This window comes from Neopsephotus bourkii, unplaced genomic scaffold (assembly GCF_033783945.1).
Source record: "Neopsephotus bourkii isolate Nb327-2 ecotype Australia unplaced genomic scaffold, CSIRO-AGI_Nbou_v1 NB_1558, whole genome shotgun sequence".
Lineage (NCBI taxonomy): Eukaryota > Metazoa > Chordata > Aves > Psittaciformes > Psittacidae > Neopsephotus > Neopsephotus bourkii.
This window is the reverse complement of record NW_026902034.1, coordinates 118,528-141,325: the sequence shown is the minus strand read 5'-3', so window position 1 is coordinate 141,325 and position 22,798 is coordinate 118,528. Positions and strand designations below refer to the sequence as shown.

Here is a 22,798-nt window from a genome sequence, read left to right as displayed (position 1 = left end):
GCCATGGTCTCTCCAAGCTGACCAGAAACTATTCAAACTGAAACACTGACATGGTTCAGTGGTGGTCTTGGCAGTCCTGGGGTAAAGATTGGACTCAATGATCTTAAAGGTGTTTTCCAACCCAAATGATTCTATGTTAATAACTCCCTTACACGTTCTGCGTAGAAAGAGGTAATGGAAAACATGACCTATTTACTTCTGGGAAAGCATGCTTGGAGACACGGCTGCAAACTATGGACCCGGGATGGTGTAGAAAGAACGGGAATATGGGGATTTCAACAGAAAACCTGAGGTAACTCTCTCGTGTCCTCACAATCCCTCATCCACGAGGTGCCACCCATGGGCCGAGGCGCCGGGCAGCTCCCCACGGCCCGGCTCACCGCTCAACCTCCCCCTGTGGAATCACCTCAGCCCTTCCCGCCGCCCGGCTCCTCCCAAGATGGCGGCGGCCCCGCCCCGCGCGGGCGGTTTCCCGGAGCCCGTCCCCCGGCGGTGGGGTGTATGACCGCCTCGGTGCGGGGAGAGGGTGGTGGCCAGGCTCGGGGGCGGCAGGCCGAGTGGAGGGCGCTGGGTGAGCAGTGCGGTACCGGTTGTGTCCCGGCGGCTGGGTGTTCGGCGACTGGGGCCGGTCGGGGACGGAGAGGGAAACTTTCCACGCGGAGCAATTCCCCGCCGCGGCTCCGGCCGATTTTTCGCGGCCATGTTGGGAGCCGGGGGTTGCCTGGTGGGGAACGAGCTCCCCCGGCGGGAGGCGGCGCCGGGCTCTGCTGGCGGCTGCCGTGCGGGGTTGTCCCGCTGGGGCGCTCCCAGCCGCCCGCCCGCCCGCCGTGGTATTGCTGCTTCCCGCCGCCGGGAGGGACGCGGCGGCGAGGGAAGGATCCGTGGAGGGGCGGCGGTTGGCGCTGGCTTGTCCCAGGGCTCTGCGGGAGTTGCGGGGTCTGGGGAAGGAGCTCGGGGGGAAACAACAGCGGCCCCGCCGTGTTACGTAAGTGCTCGAAACTGCCCAACTCGTGACCGGCGCCGAGGCCCGGGCGGCGGCCGTTTGCTGTGGGGTGGAGGGACGGGACGGGACGCGTCGGGCTGGGGCGGAGGGCGCTTCCTTCCCTGGCGGCCCCGCGGCGCAGCCCGCCACCGGGAGAGTGCTGCGAGCCGTGCCCAACTCAGAGCGAAACCCCTGTGCAGTCTTGGTGTTGTCGTGCAGAGAGAGCAGCGGAACGGCGAGTGGTGCGGCTGCGAGCGGCGTGAGGTGCTGGGGTATTTTGCTGTGAAACTCGGTTATTTTGGAGAGGAGCGTGACTGCTCTGCTGAAGACATAATGTGGCTGTTGTCTGAAAGCGGCTCAGGAAAACACAGCCACATGGTTTTCTTCTCGCCTCATTTGAAGTCCTCTGTGCACAGACAGCGATGTTTATAAATGGCAAAATTGCTCGTCTTGGCAAGGGAGCGCTGCGAGAGCGGGCGGAGCAGCGCGGCCGGGCACCGGCTTTGTCCCCGCGCAGTGAAACCGCTGCCGCGCAAGTTTTAACGTCGAGCGGCAGTGCAGCGAGTGCTGATAACCAGACCGACCTGTTGTATCTTCAACTTTGACTCATTTGCCTGGATTTTGATTGAATTGAGCGGTTTGAGAAGTGTCATCAAGTCCTAACTCGGGGTCCAGTGTGCGGAGTAGTTACTGTAGGGTTTGATGCTTATTTGACGTACACTACATCCAAGGCTGCAGTGCGCGTAGCAGCTTAATTTCGGATGAGGTTAGTGCAGTTGGCAAAGTGCGTCTAAAATCAAACCCACAGTACTAGGATCAGTTTCAGAACTGAGATTGCCGTTTTCTCTTTCCAGAAATAGAGATCTTCCAAGACTTGTATATTAAGTTATTTTAGGGATGGCTACCTGAAAGAAGGGAAGTTTTTAAAGATAACAGTGTAATCAGTGCTTAAACCCTATGAATTAATTGCTTTGTAAGCAGTCATCAACATGCAGAAAGGAATTGGTTCTTTAGCCCAGAAAGCAATGTTCTTGCTTTTAACCTATATAATCTAAGTATTATTGATTGAGAAATAAGAATCCCTGTGTAGTTAAATGTAATGTATGTCAGCTCGGTTTGTTAAATAACATATTCCTAAGTGTTTTAGTGCTGTGCTGCTAATGCTATAACAGCAGTGAAAGTGAAGTGTTGTGAGCCTGAGTCCTGAATTCTCACTTCTGAATGCAAATCAGCCACATGCCTTTTGGAGTGTGTTTTGCTCTGCATAGAAACACACATAAGGAGTCCCTTAAATGCTAAATAAAAATGGGTGAGTAGAAATTTGGAGCTGGAGAAGCTGGATCAGCTTTCTTTGTCTTACTGTCTAGAAAGAGACAGAGTAGTGTCTTCACCTAGAAGCAAGTTCTCACTAGATAAAGTGATGAAATAATTCTTACCAAGAGCTGTGTTCTGTTTCCTTTACATTATGGGCTAAGGCTTAACTCTAGTATTATGTACATCCCTGGACTAATAGAAGATTTGCCTGTAATATCTTGAAGTGCTTTAGTCTACAGAAAATATAATCGGTAAAATGGTTGTTTAATTCAAACAACACAGTGACTTAGGTTTCACTGTTAGGGTTAGTGGATGCGGGAAGATTTCAGAGCAGTGAAGAGAGGTGGAACTGCAGTCTCAGGTGAGGCATGATATGGCAGAGCTTGGCACATCTCATTTTCCTTTCCAAGAGCTGAGTGCAGGGTACAAACACTGTTTTTGTTAACACTTGCAGCATTTTTGGTGACTTGTCTTCACCAGAGAGGGATAGAGGTGTTGAAGTGAAAGCTGAGGGTCAAAGTGTGGCATGTAGGTGAGGGAGAGTTAAAGTTTTTCATACTTGAACATACAATCTTAAAATGTGTGTCTGTTAGATAAAATGTTCGATGTGGTGGTCAAGCAAAAAATTGGCATACAAATTTTTGTTCCTAAAAACGATTTGGTAGCAGGTGATGTCAAATAAGGAAACTGCATCCTTAGCAATGAATACATTTCTTAGATGTTGGTAGGTAAGAAAGTTGACTTCTTGATATTTTTTTTTATTATTTTTTGTATTAAGAAATTAAATCTTACTCTCTACTGCTTCAGGTTCTAAAGGTACATTTGTGGTTTATTCCAAGCTCTGTTAATGTTCAAACTTACTTTTCTATTTCTGTCATTTTAAAAAATTATAGATGATGCCTGTATATTTTACTGCTTTCAGGGATTAATTCATTAATTTGATAGAAGTTTGATAATCTGTACATTGTTCTGAAAGAGAACATATAAGGTAAAAATACAAAACAACAAACGCTTTTGAAATAGAACTGTGTAGGTAAAACTTTCTCCCTATCTAGGTTTGTAGAATACCTTTGGTTGTCATGATTTAGCAGAGGACTTGTTTTTACAGTTGAGGGGAGTAAAAAGCTACTCTGTAGGTAGGTGTGGTGGAACATGTTTGCCATACTATAGATTTTGTTGTTGTCATAAGCTATAAAATGTGATGAAAGCTGTGTTGGCAAGTAGAGTCCTGCAGACTGAGCCACATGAGTAGTCTTGTTGAAATAAACGAGACTGCTCATATGAGAAGTGGCTTGATGGAGAGTTGTAGGACAGAGATTCTCCTTTTAAGAAAATAAACATTATTGTGCAGAAATGTTATTGAACAGAAGAGTACTTCATGTTTTTCAGGCTGCCACTTTACGTAGTCAAAAATGTGCTCATATGTTTACTTTAGATTTTAAAGTTACATTACTAGGCAAGAGTGCTGCCACCTTGGACATAATGATGCTTTATGTGTTGGGTCTGTTGTTTTGTTTTTTAGCCTGTTAGTGAGCATAAGTAATTTAAGGATTGAAATAATATTTGCAAGTGGCTCTTTTTTTTTTTTTCTCTTTGCATCCATATGTATACAGCAAAACAGTGTTAAGCATATTGTGTATGTAATCTAGCAGGATTTGGGCATTTTGTACAAGTGTAAAAGAAGAAAAAACAATTGAAAATTAAGGATTTCAAATAGAGGAATATTCTCTCTATATCCTTTCCACCTCCTGTTCCTGAATGTAAGACAACATGCAAGCAGTTAGTTACTGTGGTGAGATGCAATGCTTTGAGAAGCTATACTGATTCAGATAGATTCAGGAAGGTTGCTAGATGTATCCAATCTTGCTGTCAGCAGCTTTAGTTTTGACTAGGTGCCTCTTGTACCTCAAGTGGTATATGTTATCTACAGGTAATTGTTTTGCTTTCAAGTACGTACTGTGCCTTCTGCAAAAGGAAAAGCTACAGCATGTTCTTTGACATTTACATTTCTAAAGTGTATGCATAATTTGTTAATGAAAATAAATATTAAAGAGTGCACCATACACACTGCTGTTCAGGTTGTCAGGCAGCATCTTTCTCAGAACAGTTTGCTGTGCAGGTTAACTCCAGTGCAGACCTTTGTGCAGTTCTCAAAGTTTCATCTAGATCATGTCATCTTTGCTATGCAGTAAGGGCCTGAGAGCAAAGGAAAATGGCCTGTTGGATGGGACTCAGGTGGAGCACGAGCCCCTGCGGTATTCTGAGCGCTGTTTATTGCACTTGGAGGTCTGGGTTGTGCTGAGTGCTCTAATGTCTGTACTCCAGGTGCTTTCTCTGTAACTTTAAAATGTATCAAATGTATTTGACAAGCAGTAAAAGACAAAAAGGCCAGTGAGTGCATTTCCCAGGAAGGCCACCTACAGTAAGTTGCTGTGATTAGGGGATTGTTTCAGGAAATTACTCCTTTTTTTTTTTTTTCCCCTCCCTGCTTCTGCTTTAAATCTCTCCTAACGTAGCTGTGAATTCTCAGTAATGTAAAACTTCTGAGGCTGATTTTTAGTGCACTTCTGTTCTGAAAGCTGTCTGTGACAGTGAGATTTTGGGTTTTTTTTAATTTATTTTTTTCTCTCCCCTCTTCTGCCCCTCCCATTCTGATCTAGGTTAGCAGCTTGGAGGCACATGGACTGCCCTTCTAACACACAGGTTCGGGCTGAAAAGCTGGTTACACTGAAGATTGACAAACTTCATTTACCATTGTTAAAGCTTTCCTTTTGGCTTTTGACAATGGCTGTCAGATGGTGGGGTTTTTTTTGATGGTCATCTTTCACTAGGCATTTGTTGTAAAAAAACCTTATGTTCCTTGCTCAAGAAAGAGCAATTCAACACTTGGCTTATTGGCTTATGTATTTTAAATTGCTGGATAAATGCATTTTAAATATTGTTGGGGGTGACAGTGACAGGTCCATGATTGCAGCACTTCAGTGTTTTCAAGCTTCCTGAAAATCACAACATGTGGCTTGATTCCAAGCCCCACGCTGCGTTTCAGCCCCTGGTTTCTGTTGTGATGGAGGTTGCCGCCTAATGACAGCCTTGCTGGGCACATGGCTGCTGGGGCCTGAGACATTTTTTTTTGTACTGATTTAAGCAACTTGTTTCAGGAGGTTTAAATGGTAGCAAAAAGAATCCCTGCAGCCTGCCATATGTGCCCTTAGTCTGTTCATGCTGGTAAACTAATGGTAGAAATTGCTTGACTCTCTTTTTTTTTTTTTTTTTTTTTGTAAGGAGTTAGAAGCTTAAGGAACTAAGTATGTCTGACTATTCTGGTTTTCCTGCTGTAATATAGAAAGTGTGCTGCCACAGTGCTTTGTCTGACCATGTTAGGTAGTGGCCACCTGCCTCGCCTCCTGAAAGGGTTTCTGCAGTGTAAAGCAGCATTAGGTTTGCCCCCTGGAGATTTCTGAACTTACTTAGGTTAAGAGCAGCAGCAAGTTGAGGTGACTGCACCTGGTCAGAGGAGAAGGTTGGGTGTTATTACTTGGCTTGTGTTTTGTTTAGTTTTGTGGAAATGCTTGGCATTAGTGAGCTGGTAAAAGAAACCTCTTCACTGTGAGTCTTCTCTTCCTATAACAGGATATGTGAATTTAAAGGACACATGCATGGGGAAATAATACTGATATGATAAAAATGAGATAGTGATGATGTGGTTATGCTGCTGTGCTTGTAAACTGAGACTGCATGGGAAAACTTTGCATTTAGCTAGCTATGTTTTGAAGCATCAAATTCCTTTTGTGTTGCAGATATTTGTAGGTAATTAATAGCTCTTGCCTAGCGTTGACTACTTGGTGACTCATAGCTTGTTCATGCTATAATCAATTGCCTATAGTCTGGTCCTTGCTAGACTGTTAAAGTTCCGTATATGATTATAGTAGTGAGCTAAAGACAACTTAAAACAGAAAACTTTTTTTTTTTTTTCCCTAACACTGGCTGGTTTAGGTACCTGTGCACCATAAAAAGACATAAGCCAGTGAATAAAGTCAGGCATGTCATTAGTATATGCATTCATGAAGAAAGGGAAAATAGAATTCTCTTAACTTGATGAAGCTTTTTTGAGCATGGAGATGTTCTGGTAGCTTTTCAAGTGTTAAAATATGAAGGTGCTCTGAAACCTAGGTGGTGCTGGTTTTAGTGTATGCTTGTGTATAATGACAGCAGGCTGAGTAGTGCAGTTGACACGCCTGAAGAATGGAAAACTATCCAGAGGGACTAGAACAGGCTCAAGGGGTGGGCCCAGGCAAACCTCATGAGGTTCAATGGGGCCAAGTGCAAGGTCCTGCACCTGGGTTGGGGCAACCCTAGTATCAGTACAGGCTTGAGGGATGAAGGGACTGAGGGCAGTCCTGCAGAGAAGGCCTTGGGGATACCAGTGGATGAAAGTTTGGTTATGAGCTGGCAGTGTGCACTTGCAGCCCAGAAAGCCAACTACATCTTGGGCCATATCCAAAGGAGCATGGTCAGCAGGTCAAGGGAGGTGATTCTGCCCCTTCACTCTCCTGGGACCCCATCTGCAGTCCTACATCCAGCTCGAGTCCTCAGCACAGGAAAGAAGTAGACCTGTTGGAGTGAGTCCAGAGAAGGGCCATGAAAATCAGAGGGATGGATCACCTTTCCTGTGAGGAAAGGCTGAGAAAGTTCAGCCTGGAGAAGACTCCAGGGAGACCTTTTGTGGCTTTTAGTACTTAAAAGGGGTGTATAAGAAAGATGGAGACTTTTTAGCTGGGCCTGTTGCAATAGGATGAGGGGTGATGGTTTTAAAATAAAAGAGGGGAGGTTCAGGCTGGATGTGTGGGAAAAACTCTTTACAATGAGGATGGCAGAAATACTGGAACAGGTTGCCATGTTCATTCCAGGATGTGCCATCCCTGGAGACATTCAAGGCCAGGCTGGTTGTGGTACTGGGCAACCTGATCTAGCTGAAGCTGCCCCTGCTCATTGCAGAGGGGTTGAACTAGATGATCTTTGACCAAACTATTCTATGATTCTATTAGAGATACTCATTGGAAATGCTTCTGTAAATGTTCTCTACTTGTAGGTTAAAGATTCTGCAAGAGGAATACTGGCAAATACTATTTAAGACTAAATCTTCTTTTTCATGCTGATGGGGAGACAGTCTAGCTAGCTGTTGGCAGATTACCTCTGTGTGCTCTAAATACAATAATCCATAACAACAAACCACACAACCGGTCTTGTTTTGAAGAGCCTACTTGCAAGATGGATTTAGCAACACTTTGGGTTTGTTTTTTTTAGGACAGCTGTATCTGGATCTGTTTTTTCTATTCTAATGATGTTGTGTTCCTTCCCTGAAAGAATTTAATAAGTCTGTTTACAGATTTAAAGAGTTAAGTTCATGCTGTGGATTCTCTTCACTGTGCTGCATTGGCAAGAATAAAGGTAGTATCTAGCTTGCTCTGAAATTGGTCAGATCTCTTTGAGTTTTCATGTTCCTCACCCAATGTCCATTTCATATCAAGTGTAGTAGTATCTACGTATGTCACATTGCTTGCAAGCCCAGATGGATGCCCAGTACTGCTGAAGTGGGCTGCCAGCAGTGAAGCTGTTCCTTTGCAGGCAGCATATCCGATGGGAAGGAGACACACAGTGCCTGTCAGGCAGCCTGGAAGGGAGGGGTAGGAAACTGCTGCCAAACTGGAAAATAACATTGGCTAGGGGAGACTCTTCAAACAGCTAAGCAATCGGATTATAAAACATAAACTGTAAACAGAAAAATGTGTTCCAGTGTTTGGTATTGCAGCCTGATTGAGTGATCTTTTAGGCACTGACCCGGCATGTGGGATTGGTGTCTGCTGGAGCTTTTTGAGCTGGAGCAGGGTCCCAGGCTTCTGCCCTTGACTCTTCTGGCACATTTCTAAGGTGTTGGTTTGTTGTCTGCTATCCTTCTGATGGCCTTTAGCTACACAGAGCTGTGGAGAACTTCATACGGAACCTCAACTCTTTTGGCCTCAAGATCTACAGAAGCTGGTTTTGAAACCATGTTCTGGTGTATGTTCGCAGTGCTTTGGCTAAGGTGAAAGATACAGTTTGCTAACACCAGAGGCTAAGATAACTGCTGGTAGTGCTCCTAATACATGCAAGTGGCAGGTCAAAATGCTGGGGTGTATTTTCCCAGGACAGCAAAGGTTTGATCTGAGTACTGGGCTTTTTTAAGTTCATTGTTTGTTGATTAATTTAAAATTGCTCATGTGTGTTTATAATTTATAAATATCTTGTTTGTATGTATACAAACATACAAACCCTCAGTCTTTATACTTCTGTCTGAGTACGCTGACAGCTGGGAGTATTTGGTATACCCATAGTTGCCTGGGTCTTGCTTTATGTGCTTTGACAGATTGGTGTCAAATTGGGAACACTGTCCATGGTGGGTCAGGCCTGACTGTTCACCTCAGTTTGCAGAGCTCAAGCTTTCAGGGTTGTGTGGCTGTGTGCTGTGGGGTTTTGTGTTGGTTTTTTTTTTTTAAATTCCTTTAATCCTAATCATTACCTGCTTTCCATATGCACATGCTGGCTACCTCCCCTTTCCCATCTTGAAAGGTGGTCAGAATTTTCTCATTTAAATGGCACCAGTTGGGCTGGCAGTACTTTTCAGAGCCGTGTAAGCCTGTATGAGTGCTTGGGGAGTGCTCAGATTATCAGTAAATGGGTAAGGACACGGAGATGAAACAACTTAAGGAAGTTACTCTGTTTGCTCCAGCCCTTGACTACCAGGTGGGAGAAGAACTTCTTTCCAGCAGCAGCTCTGTCTCTCTCATGCCAGCAGACAAAACCAGTATCTGCTACTACGGTTTATTATAAATAGAAGCCTGACAGTGGTAATAAGCAGCTGATTTAATTTAAAAGCTGGATCTCTTACAAGAATGCTGCACCTGGGCTTCTGTAGTGAAGCCTCATTCCCACTAAGATGCATTTGGGGACGTCTTCCAGTGAAATTGGGAACAGAAGGAAAAAACAACCACTTTCAGCGGTATAGGAGTAGATTGAGGCTCTCCTGGTAACATACTTCTTTGTGGTGCAGAGCCTTTAGTGATGCATGGGTTTCCATCCTCCATATATTGTTACTGCCAAACAGGAGGTCGTGGTGGAAACAGCTTTGAAACTCAGCAGTTCTGGATCTCTGTGTCTCATTAATGGGTGCCACGTGCCTTGCTTGGAGCAGGGGTGCTGGCATTGCAGCACGTGGCGTTACAGCCAAGGTGGTTTCTCTTACCCTTGGTGCAGGGCTGGCTGTGAACTGGCCCGGCTTGTCTGGTGGGGCAGCCTGCTTCCGCATACCTTTTTTGCCTTCAGCCTCCTCTGTGATTATGGAGCATTATAACTCCTTCAGGACGTGGGAGCTTGTCTTTCTGTTTACGAGCAGGTTAAATTGGTACTGTCTGTCTAGCTGAGGTTTATTGCGTTAAATACCAAACCTTGTGAGACACTGATGTGCAGAACTTGAGTGGTTTTGCCTGCATACAGTAGCTCGGGCAGCATCCTAACTGCAGCAGAATGTCCTGGATGGTTAACTAGCATTGCTCTGCTCTTGCTGTGCTAATGCATGTGCTGCTTGGCAAAACAGCTAGTCTTTTGCTAAAAATAGTTTTCTGTACCTAAGCTAGCTTCTGTGTGGGTTGTGGAATACAAGGTCACACATGTTGAAAGATCTGCCTAGAAATGATCCCCAACATGGAGTTGGCCTTTCCAGGCATTCCTAGCTCAGATGGGCAGTGGCTATTGCAAATTTGAAAAGTAATGCACTCGTCATGCAGGTTTGATAATAAAGACTTTTTTTTTTTTTTGGTCTTTGTTCTTAATTTAGAATCATTTGTGTTCTATGAGTGATTCTTACACAACTGGTCAATTAAAATGGGATGGCAGTTCTTCCTTGTAAGTAGGGAATGAGAGTATACTAAAATAAACTGTAATGTATTGAAAGAATTACTAAATTGTAAGGTGTTAGGCAGTTAAAATAGGGGTGTCAACCTTGTACCTTCAAGAAGAGGGGGGACTAGACTTGGTGACAGTTGTTTGCAGCAGTTTAGAAACAAAACCTGAACAGATCTTCTGGGTTATTATGGTAATTGTAGGTTTATGATGACATCTGACAAGACAGACACATGCATTTGCTATTGTGATGCATTTGCACATGACTAAATTCTGGACTGAGAAGTAATATAAAGATTTCTGAAGTACTGCCAAGGCAGAGTATTCACAGGCCCTGTAGTACGAAGGAACGCTGTTGCTGTTAACATATTTCCAGCATGGTTTCTGCCAGTCTCTGGCTGGTGCCAGAACATTACCCAACAGGCTGAGACAAAAGAAAGGTTAAGACTGATGGATATACCAGTAAGGGAGTGAGCTCATCTGCATTTCCCCACACCATAGCCATTGCTCCACAGCCTTGTGAAATGCAGGAAGCCATTTCTTCACAATGGAGGAAGAAAAAACAAAAATCACATTCATGTAGAAAACATTACACTGAGAATCACAGAAATGAGACTTGACAGAGGTCCGCAATATCATCTGTTCTGCTTTCCTCCTAGTGTAGTATTGGTAGATGCTTATATTGTTCTCTCTATAGTGTTTGGACAGAGATACCACAAGCATCTTTGCTTTCTTAGAATGGTACAAAGCAGCTTTGGCATTGCCGCCATCCTTTTTTGGTGTTTTAATCTTGCTGCCTTTTTGACTTTAATAAATGTCAGTAATCAGTAAGGGTGTGAAAAATTGTGAAAAGAGGCGACAGAATATGTTGCTTCAAGGAAAAAAGGTAATCAAGTCAGTTTTTGTCCTGTTCCTGGTACCTTTCTGATTGCTGCAGCCAGTAGCCAGCTTAGTCAAAAGTAATTGTGGGTAAAGACTGTGTTGAAGAGCTTCAAAGGGATCTTCTTGCCTCCTTTCCTGCTGTCATTTCTACCTTGATACAGTCTCTTTAATCTCTTGGTCCTTCTTATTTCTTTACAGTATTGTGATGTAACTTTCTTTTTGTCATCCTTGATACTTGTATCTTTTAGATACCATCAGGGTTATCCTCTGTGTCCTCCTCATCAGCTCACTCCAGTACCGATAGCAAGAGAGTTTGTTAAATACAGCACTCAGGGAAATACTTTTGTGAAGAGGATTCTTGGAGATCAGCTTGTTAGAAGGCTGTATTTCTCTTTAACTGACAGTTGTTGTCATCTGATGTTTTAAATAGCATCCAGGACAGCCAGCTCCAGCACACTATAGGCATTTAGTTGCTATGTCATGTCAGCTTTTAGCAGTAGTAAAGACCTTTAGAAGACATTTGTCATACTCCTATTTCCTCTCAACATAACATTTTTTTGGATGAAATTTCTTTTAATTTCACTTAACTTTATGGTCAAATTCATCTTTTTACTGATTTGTAAAAAGCAACTGGTGAATAGTGGATATATATGATAAAATTAATACTAAAACCCCTGCAGTTAATTATAACAGATGTATTTAACCATAATGAAATGAAATATAAATGAATTTATAAATGCATTAATGGATACTAACAGTTTTCCTCAATATTTTATTCTACATGCTGAATGATAGACATACTATTAAATATCTTTTGCTACTATTTCTGTGTCATCTTTATTCCAGCTCTTGTTATTACCTTTATGGTCCTTGACAGGTAGTGCTGACTCGTGTGCTTGGGTTCTGATTACATCTAATCAGATCTAAGTGCATAGAAAACTTAGTTTTGCCAACAATGATGACACAGTGAAACATTCAGGACAAGCAATGGCATCGTTCTCCTCTGTATGTATTGAAGGAGGCCGTGTAGGAGGTGAAACTAGTGAGGCTAAAGTAAGATTTAAAATTTATGTTGGTTTCTCTTCTGACCTGTACTGGAAACTGAAGAATATCTGTCTGTGTGTGTTTAGTTCAGCAATTTATCACACTAAAACTGTTTTCAAAGCACTAGGAATTGATAAGCTTCCTTAAACAGATTGCACTTCAGAAATAAACACAGTTTTACTTGGCAATGGTGCAGAAAGTCAAGTGTTGCTCTTAAGAGCAATACATCTAATATTAATAGATATTAGAGTACTGTATTACAGTACTAAGATGCTTTCATGGCTGAAAGTTTGTTCACAAAAGGTGGTGATATTACCAGTTCAGACAGAGCTTTAAATCAGAGGGATTTATGAGTGTTCTGGGTAAGGGAATTGTTTGTGTTTATTCAACTCTAAATTAAATTAGCTTGTCCTCCTTTCATAAACAAAGTGCAAGAGGAAAGCTGAATGAGTCTGTGATAATGTACATCACTTACTTGAAGCCTATTACTGAAAAAGTATGTAACTCTGTACTAAATGACTAATTCTGCCTGATGAACTGTTTGTAAGGAGAGTTCCTCTGTAGATCCAGAAGATGAATTATCTTACAAAGCAGTCACTGAGTTAATGTTAAATATCTGGTCTGCTGATAGTACTTGATTGTCCTAGATTTACAATTTGTTTCTATTCTGTAAAAGTTGTATTGATCTTCTGTACCTTTCTTGTATGTTTAACTTGTGTGATTAAATATAATAAACCAAGATTCAGTCCTACTTCAGGCATCATACAGCCTTTAACTTTGCCTTTTACGTGACTCTAAACAGAGGCTTTTATTATGGAATGTACATTACCTTTAAGCAAGGAGGAAAATGTATTAATTTGAATACATGGTGGAACATAGTTGTTGATGTAGTCTGTATGTGCAAATGCAGGTTTAAGAACCAGTGTTCTGTACAACTGGATAATTATTTAGAAGCTTATTGAGTGGCAGGATATAATGTGCGTTCGTTTAGAAAAAAAAACTTCTGTGTTTTCTATGTTTTCTTTCTTTATTCTTTTTGTATTCCTCTGTTTCTGAGTGTTCTTTTCTGTTCTTTACACTTGCTTCACTGTAATAATATCTGCATCTCATTTCATCCAGTCTAAATGTGTGACCAGATCCTTTCTTTTTTTTTTCTTTCTTTTTTTTTTTAAACTGGACTCGTGTGACTGAATCTGGTTTGGAAGTGTCCAGGATCTGCTGCTGCTTTAGGACTGAATGGGCCTCTGTGTGCTTGGTTCCGAGCTTTTCCTTTAAAGCTGTCACCTTAACTGTGAATCTGTGTAGTAATGGATGAGCTGCCTGCATCTTGATACCATGGCTCTGAGACATCTAGACTGCCTGTTTTTTATTAATGCAGTGTGTTAAATGTAATAGTTAACAGCCTAATTGCTAATTGTACAGCTGCTGATAGATGAACTGGCAGTTGCAGCAAGGCCAGTAGCACTTCCCTCCCTTGAAGGAGTGTTGAAGAAAAATAATGCTAAAATTTAGGTGCTTGTTAATTAATATTTGTTAGCGGGGTCTGTGAACTGGACAGGACTTGTTCTTATCCAGGCCAAAAAGTAGTGGAGTGATGGTTCTGCTGTATTGCTGAAGAAACTTGGGAAGTCAGGTGTGTCCCTTGTCCCTTTTGTTTATAACTTCTGTGCCTGTCCTGCAGTCTAAAGGGAGTGCTGGTTGCAATGATAGTATGCACTGAGCTGGTGTGAGGAAGTTCTTGTGCTGAGCTGTATATAGTCTGCATCACTTTGCCATAGTAGCTTTTTCCATCTCATTTCTCCCCTCCAGCACCTTTGTGTTACCTACAGTTCTGCCTTGTGGTAATCATGCCATCTGCTACAGTGCTAATGTAGTAGTAGAAGACTTTTCTAGTGTTGAATTAGGTGTAATGATGTCAGTCAGAGTTGCTTGAGTTTCAGTTGACTCCTTACTGTCTTCATCTGCAGCTGTGCAGTTTAGTCTGGCCTTGCTATCAGGAGCAGAGCTAGCATTTAAAAGAAACATTCTCTATTTTGAGTAAGACCTGTAGAAACATTGAGTCCTGGGAAGTTGTCAGTTTGGTCACCAGGATACAGTGGCAGAAAGAAACAATTATGTGGGAAATGACTTGTCAGCACACAGCAGCCATAACAGAATTATTTTCCTGCTGCAGAAGCCTGGATTGTTAATAACTATAGTAAATGTGACTTCCTCAGCAGGGCTGGTGTTTTAGGTAAGTGGGTAACTTGTTAGCTCTGCAAAGGTTTCAGTAACGTCTATGTTTGCTCACTTTGAGTATGATGCTTCTCACCAACAGGTACACATGTAAAACTGGAATGAAAGAGGGGAACAAGAAGCTCTTGGTATCTTGATAACAGAATTGTTACTTCTGTAGAAACTTCTTGTGGGTAAAACTAGAAATAGTGTTAAAACAGTTCTACATATGGTATGGGAGCTGGGGCTTTCTGTGTCATGAAATACTTTGTCGCCTTTAAATAGCATATTACATTGCAGAGATGAAAGCCTTTGACCAGCATTTTCACCATGAAAGGTGCTTAATGAGAGCATGTGTGGGGAGGAGGACAAACTGAAGTTATTGCAGGATTTTGAGAGTTGAGGTTTGTTTATTTGGAAAGGCTGCTAAACCCTGCTCACTGTGCAGCCCTCTATAGCTAATTTTTCTTACAAGGTGATTTATTTTTGTGATGCTTTGAGTAGCAGCTAGTACTACACTGAGTCTGAACACAGAAAATGAATCTGATGTGATGGACTAATGCACCCTGTAGCCAAATGGAGTCTCTTTTTGCATAGGGGCCTGGGGACCTTTGTGAGTTTGTATGATAAAAGCGTGAAACTGGAATCAAACATGCTAAAAAGTCTGAACAATAAGTTTGAGGGGTTTTACTTCATAACATCCATAAACTGAAAATACATACAAGGTGCTTCCACTTTCCCCTGAAGTGGAGCTGTGTAGCATGTCATTTTGAAGCCCACAGTTCTGCTTTATTCCTCACTTGCTTCTGGGAAGATTTGGGGCATGTTTTCAGCAATTTGCTATCACTTGGGACTTGCTTGCTTTGATCAGGTGTTCAGATCCTGCATCTTGAGGACTTTAATCCAGTAACTGCTTCTTATAGCGGCCTACAGTAGAAACCTCAGAAAAAAAGTTTTAGCTGGCTGAGAGGAGGATATTGCCACCCAGTTCGTCCCAGATCCTTTATCTTTTAGAATATATCTGAATATGCTTTAAGAAAAGTTTGTAATTCTGAAAGACTTGTCAGTCCAAAAGCTATGTAAGGTTATCAGTTACATCTTGGGCTTGAATGTTCCTTTGTGTGTCCAGACAGTATTTTAATGTAACAGCTCCTGATGGGAAGAAATGCACCTCTTCTTGTAACTTTAGCTCTTTCTTGTGACTTAAGGATAGCTTCTCTTTTGTGTTCCTGATCTACTTTTTTTTCCACGTTTCATTATTTCTAATCATGATGCTTTCCAAGTAGTTTCTAATAACCTATTTCTAGACATACTTCTTTTCTCAGAAGAGGCAAGTAAAGATGAATGAGCATTAGCGTGCATAGAATTTCAGATGGATTTTTAATATTTAGTTCTCTAAAAACTTTAGAAAAATGTCAGAGTGCTCATTTTATAAAGTCTAATCTATTAGTGCAAGAAAATACAACCCATGCCCTGGAAAGGTAGAATAATCCATCAGCAGTCTGTGGCTTTTGCTACATTAATTGAGGCTGGTAGGTGAGAGTTTGTTGGATGTTCCAGACAAAAGTTTCAGTGTAGAAGAGATACGATTATTTTGTCTTTCCTAATAGTCCTGAACTTGTCGCACATTCTTGCTTTAAGTCCAGTAAGTGATCATTTTCAACAACAAGCTGGAAGTACAGTCTTCAGTACAAGCTCTGGAGTCATGTGTCTTGGTTTCAGGCCATTATGATTATTAAATGATCCTGGTTAGAGTTGTTTTCTCCTAGATCATCCTAGAGAACAGTTAATTAAAACCTTTTAGCCTTTTCTCCCCGTTTTTCTTCTCCCAGTGGCTTGTATTTTGAAAGTTTTCATGGTGACCTTGAGCAGTTTGCTATTTATTGGCAGGGAGTGCAGAGTGCTGAGTTGGAGCTGTGGAGCAGCGACTGCTTCCTACAGGTCGCTGTAACTTCACACAAAGAGCTTGCTTCGCTAAAAATGATCAGTATGATTGTGGGTATTTTTTTCTTGGAGGAGGGGGAGGCGGGGGAGTTCCTCCTTGTTGACAAGCAAAAGCATTTACCTTGCTGTAATTTGCAGATAATTCATATAAAAATGTAAGCTTAGAAGTAGTGTGTATTGATTTATACCTGCAGAAAAGTGTATTATTCTGGTCTGTCCCCTTTGCACTCTGATGACTGGTTTCCTTCCCCACTTCGCAGGGCACATGGTATTACTAAATAACTTCAGGCTGACTCTGTGACAGATACCTTGTTTTCCAAGTCCCAAGCAGCTGTAGGCTCAGCTTTGGCACTTGCAAAGGCTGTTTATTGCGAGTATGTTGTCAGATGGGAATGGTTATTTGGCACTTAATGACAATAAACCTCATTCCAAATCCTGGGCTTTGGCAGCCAACCACCTGAAGTTTGAGTTTTGAGCCTAGAACTGTAGCAAATGCACATCAGAAAACTCCTAGTTTTATCTTTTGTATTCCCTCCTTAGTACTTTCTTCTTCATAGATAGGTAAGAGCTGGGACAAGCAAACAGCTTTTCTGCAGAGTGGCACCTCTGCATTAGACAAGGGTGTAGTAGCAGTGAATCCAGTCACTTAACCAAAAAACTCACTCTGAAGTGTTTTACTCTTTGCCATGTGGTAGTAGATAGTTGGAAGGTATATATTAAAAAAAAATAAAAAATAGGGGAGGGGGGAAAAAATCTTGGTAGACCGTAATGCCAAATAAAACATATAAGAGACATATAAGTATGGGTGCTTGGAATGCTTGAAGGAAAGAAAAAAGAATCATAAAGAGGTAATTTGAGTCCTCTGCTGTTCTCTGATTTAATTCACTGTGTAGCTTCTGTAGTGGCACAAGAGAGCAGGGAGGGAGGCTGACAGCTGATGTGGTTCTGCTTTGTTTCCTTCTGTGATGATACTGATTTATGCTGTGTTGCGGAAGAATTTAGGGTTTTACTTCACTGTCCTCTTGTGGGCCTCTTTTAAAGGGAATGATGAACAAAGCTTCAAGAGCTTTCACAGGAGTAATGGTTCAGAAAAGTAGGGCTGGTGAAAGAGATGGAAATAACAGGGGTTAATTAACTAATTAATTTATTAATTAACTCCTACTTGGACTTCCAGTCTTATCTCTAGAGGTGACAAGCATTTCAGTCCTCAGACAGGCGAATAAAGTCAATAGTAACTGTTGTTCTGATTAAAGAACAAAATGTTTTGCAGCAAAGATAATTTAAACTTACTGTTAAGAAAATACTTTATAATTAATCAAATGGCAAGCCACTGGGCAGAGTAACGAAGGTCGGCCTGGTTTTATTTTGACTGATACCTAGTAGAGATAGCATAGGTGTACTTGCCTGTGTACCTGGATGCAATACAATTAAATCTCTTGAACTGTTTTTAGAAGGCGGTTTGTGTTTTGTCTTGACCTCCTGCAGATCAAAATAATTTCAAATTTGGTGGCTTTGTAATTCCACTAACCATAAAACTGGTTTTATTTTGTTTACTCACACACAGTAAGTAATATTGTAAGGCACAAAATCCGAAAGTACTGCTGGATAATGTATATCTTTAATAGATTCTCCTGTCTTCAGTGGCAGACTTTGATACAAGGTGATGTTGTGTGCAGAGCTTAAAAAAATGTCAGTTTAGTTATATATGAATAAGCCCTCATGTCAGACTGTTTTAGTGTGGAACTAACTAAACTCTCAAAGCAGTAACTTATAATTTATCTTTTAATCACACTTAATGTTGGCCATGTGGATTTGTGTAAGCACAGTTAACATACTTATTTAGATAAAGCCTGATGAGAGGTTTCTCTGCCACCAGATTTCTATCCCTGTTTTGTAAGGGGTTATCTGAGATGTGATTCAGAGGACGATTGACTGGTTCAGGCTATGGCAGAGCAGCGAGTCTTGAGCAGCATCAGTTCTGAGCCTTGTTTCAGCCCAGTTTCATCTCAGTTACAGGCTGATGCTTTATTGGTGGCAGACAGTGAATCTAAAAGAAAAGGTAAGTGGATGTTGAGGACTTTTCAAATGGGGGTTGAGTTGGGAAGCACAGGCAGTAGGCACTGGAGTATTTTCTACTGTGCTCTCCTTCAGGCCTGCTCAAAGTAGTGGTTGTATCAGACATTGCTGTGAGCACCAGCTCTGCAGTAGCTGGAAAGGAAAGGCACAGTGGAGGTGTCGTCCGTGTGCTGAGAGGTCTGTCCTTAGTACTTGTCTCTACCAGCTGTCTCTTTGCTCTCTTAAGTTCATGGTTTGGGTTCATGTCTGTACTCAGGAGGAGCTTGTGGAGCAGATCTGGCAGGAGTTTCCTTTGCCTGACTTCTGCCTGGGTAGCTCTAGGGTAAAAGATAGGCAAAAGAGTGGTTTGCTGAGGTGTGAATCACTACAGTGACTTCTTATTTTCAGTTCCCTGTTGGATGCCTTAGGAATCATACCCTTATAAGAGGAAAATCTTACTTGCTACTTGGGGAATTGCGAGGGGTGGTTTTAATCTGTGACTGGAACATATGTACTCTTTGGTTCATCAGTACTTCCTAAAATGTGAAGGTTTCTTGCCTAGACTTTCAGCTGGTGCAGATGGCTTAGTGTTTCTTGAGAGCAGTAGCGAGCTATGTGGCTTGTCCTCTATGCTGGTCTACCTCTGTACGTCACCTCCTCATAGTGGATGCAGATGTGGTTTGAGTATGTGAGGAGTGAGAGACTAGGGCTCCTGTAAAAAGGCAGCAGCAGCAAGTGCTTGATGGGCCACCAACCATGACATGCTCTCTGCTCAGAGTTTGTCATGAAAGGAGGTGGTGGGGGCTGCAAGCTGGGGCCTATACAACAAGGTTTTAGTAGGTAAATTCATGGTTTTAGCCCATGATTTAAGGTTTACATACTGAAAAAAGAGCAATACTGAGCTTGGCTGTGGTGGTTTCCGATGTGAATATCAGTTGTACATTTTTTGTTTGTTGTGTCAATGCTAACATGAGTCTCCAAGCTACTCAGTTAAGTTGATGTTTCCACCATTAGAATTTAGAATGATGGATGATATTTTCTTTTGCCATCCAGAGTGGGTGCAGAAGGATATATAGAACATACAGAGAAATATGACATTAAACCAGGATGCAGTAATGTTACTGGAGAGGAAACCTCTCATCCATTGCCAGAGGCTCTCAAGTGCAGTGCTGTAGGTGCTGCCTGTGTGATAAAGATAGCTGTTGGCTGGATGGAGCATTTTTGCTTTAAAAAAGAAAAGATTAATCTGTTGCTAAAAATTCTTAGGTGTTAATACTGATTTAAATCCAGCCCAAGTCAGTGCCTCTGAGCCAGCAGGGGCTGCGAGGTATTTTAAGAAATGCAGGTTGGTACCTTCCTTGGGGAAGGTGCTGTTGAATCCGTCCTGTTCTGATAACAAACTTCTGTTTTTCTGATTTTAGGATACTTGTGAAAGATGGTGGATCGCTTGGCAAACAGTGAGGCTAACACTAGAAGAATAAGTATAGTGGAAAACTGCTTTGGAGCAGCTGGTCAACCCCTGACTATTCCTGGTCGTGTTCTGATCGGAGAGGGAGTACTAACAAAGCTGTGTAGGAAGAAGCCGAAAGCAAGGCAGTTCTTCCTGTTCAATGACATCCTTGTTTACGGCAATATAGTCATCCAGAAGAAGAAATACAATAAACAGCACATAATCCCACTGGAAAATGTCACTATTGATTCCATCCAGGATGAGGGAGACTTACGGAACGGGTGGCTTATCAAAACACCAACAAAGTCTTTTGCTGTTTATGCTGCCACTGCTACAGAGAAGTCTGAGTGGATGAACCACATTAATAAGTGTGTTTCTGATTTACTTTCCAAAAGCGGGAAGACCCCTAGCAATGAACATGCAGCTGTCTGGGTACCGGACTCGGAAGCCACTGTGTGCATGCGCTGTCAGAAAGCAAAATTCACGCCCGTCAACCGTCGTCACCACTGTCGCAAGTGCGGCTTTGTCGTGTGTGGGCCTTGCTCTGAAAAGAGGTTCCTGCTCCCAAGCCAGTCCTCCAAGCCTGTGCGGATTTGCGACTTCTGCTACGATCTTCTTTCTACCGGGGAGATGACTGCTTGCCAGGCCCCTAGATCAGACTCCTACAGCCAGTCACCTAAATCATCTCTAAATGATGTATCTGATGATGATGAGGATGAAGACAGTAGTGACTGAGGACCAGATGTTTTTTTCCCATGTGTTGCAATTTCTTTCAAACCGTATGGAGCTGCTTTTGGGGAAGTCTGTAGTGAGGTTCCTCAGAAAAAAATCCTTTTCTAGCCATAAAATACGCCTGAATATCTTCAATTACAATGTGCCTCAATCTATGAATTCTCTAGACAATAGTTTTTTCACTCCTCTGCAGGGATAGGCTGTTGCAAATGTTATCAGAGTATTTTCCAACTTCTTATACTTGAGTTGTGTCTAGGTTAGACTTTTGTGGAAGATTGGAGAATAAAATGTACTTTCTTAATTTAACAACCGATACTTCCTAATGCTTCATATTGCTGTGTTGTTAAGTGGGATTTTTTTTTCCGGATATGGAGAGGAAAACTAAGCATGCATGGAACAGTGATGTTTTGGTTAAACCTTTATATCATCTTGTGTTTATCTAACCATGGTATATAATGAGTTGAAATGTGACATAACATACAATCCTAAATGTCACAAAACGTGGAAATTGTCTTGTTTAGCTCTTATTTATGACTTCCTATGCCAAGCAGTGCCTTGTACCAATTGTGCTGATTCAGGAAGAAACATATCTATTGTGTTGTCTGTATTTGCCTGATGCTGATACCTTGAGAGATTGTTGGTGCTATTGAAAATAACTGCTGTGTTCAAAGTGGAGCTTTGACAAGGTCATAACTGTACCGAGTGGTGGGTGATGAAGACCTGAATCACACATCCTCACCTGTGCAGGCAGACCCCAAGACTCCGTTGATTCCCACAGGCTGCAGCAGGGTTCTCCTAGCAGGAGTTGCATTGCAGGTCAGGATCTTGAGATGGGAAGCTTAGTGTGGCTCTTCATGGGGATTTATATATTTTATTTTCAGAGCAGTTTCTAAGTTTCAAATTTGGCAAATGCATTCTGAAATTTTAGCGGGGTGGTAGAGCATTTGGATGTGATAGCCTGTATATTTTTGGAAGTAGCTCCCTAAAATAACACTAAATTGTTTCTTAAAACATTGAGGAGAGGGTCAGGTTTCCCCCATCCCCCAGGAGTTTTATTGGCTTGTTTAGAAAGAGCCTCATTATTTTGAACCAAAAGCCTGCAAGTATCCTTATAAAAATTGGCTTTCCTTTTTACACAGCTGACCTCAGGATAAATGTGAGATGCTTGTTATTTCATTCTAAATGTATACCCAGGACCAAGAAAGATGTATTTAAGAACTGTAATGAAGTTGTCAGTGCAGAAAATATCTGTAATAATATTCATTTTTATTTTTAATAAGTTCTTGTATACAGAAATGTCATGTTCCCATATAAATGTCAAAGTTAGATTTGCAAAGACATGTTAAACCCCCAAATACTATGTTTCTATATTTTTATAATGGTAGTATCAATTTTGAAGCAGAAAAACCTCTTTGAAATAGTTGTATGAATGTACAACTGACTTTATAAAAAGTTACACTTTTATATCTCTGAGTGACAGTTCTGCACTGTTTGCCTTGGTTGGCAATAATTGGGTTAAATATTTATTGAATAAACAATCAATGCTGCATATTGCACTAGTCTCCCTTTCTGTATGCTGTAAATCTCAGTCCATGTATATATAAAAGAGCAGAGCACTTCAGAGCTGTAGCTGTCTGAGATTTCTGGTAGCTGAAGATGCACTTAGTATCTTTAGGGAGGCACTCTGCATGAATAGTCTGCAGGACATCGCTTCAGGTGAAAACTGCATTAATATTTTTAGCTTGGGCAATTTCTAAAAGTAAGCTCTTTTTTTTTTTTTTTTTTAAAAAAAGCACTCAGAAGTACTTGATCTACTTTGAAATATACATAACAAGGGGAGAGCTAGGGATGGGGAAGACTGTAAATTTGCCAGAGAAGCAATAAACAATTGTATATACTGAAAAAGTAGCTGAAATGAGTAGTCACGTTCACTTATTCCTTGAAATATGAGGGAATGGTGACTTGCAGCAGGGGAAAACGGGCTATTCTGAGAAGGCACTTCCAGTTAATAGTGCTTACTTTTTGTACCTCTCAATATTTATATTTCAGGACTGGAGACTTGTAAGCCTAAGTTCTGATACAGAATCAAAGTACAAACCTCTCTTATACATACCTTCTGATGACTAACAGGTATTTTCTTCCATGTGCAATTGTTTCTTAAGCTGTCAAATATTAACTTGTCTTGTTAAAGGGTCTATCTCTGTGTACTTTCCCTGTGTTTCTATATATTGTGCTTACTTTTCAGC

General features: G+C 41.7%; 1 protein-coding gene across 2 annotated transcripts; it reads left to right on the top strand.

Moving 5' to 3' along the window:
- Positions 1-409: 409 nt before the first annotated feature.
- On the top strand, positions 410-22,101 carry PLEKHF2 (pleckstrin homology and FYVE domain containing 2). Of its 2 annotated transcripts, none has more exons than XM_061371051.1 (2): positions 410-571; positions 19,792-22,101. In XM_061371051.1, exon 2 carries the CDS (start codon positions 19,806-19,808, stop codon positions 20,553-20,555), a length of 750 nt encoding a protein of 249 aa, XP_061227035.1. In that variant the 5' UTR covers positions 410-571; positions 19,792-19,805; the 3' UTR covers positions 20,556-22,101. The 2 variants fall into 2 exon arrangements, with proteins under 2 accessions (XP_061227035.1, XP_061227036.1); XM_061371052.1 differs by lacking the exon at positions 410-571 and adding an exon at positions 850-985.
- The last annotated feature ends 697 nt before the right edge of the window (positions 22,102-22,798 follow it).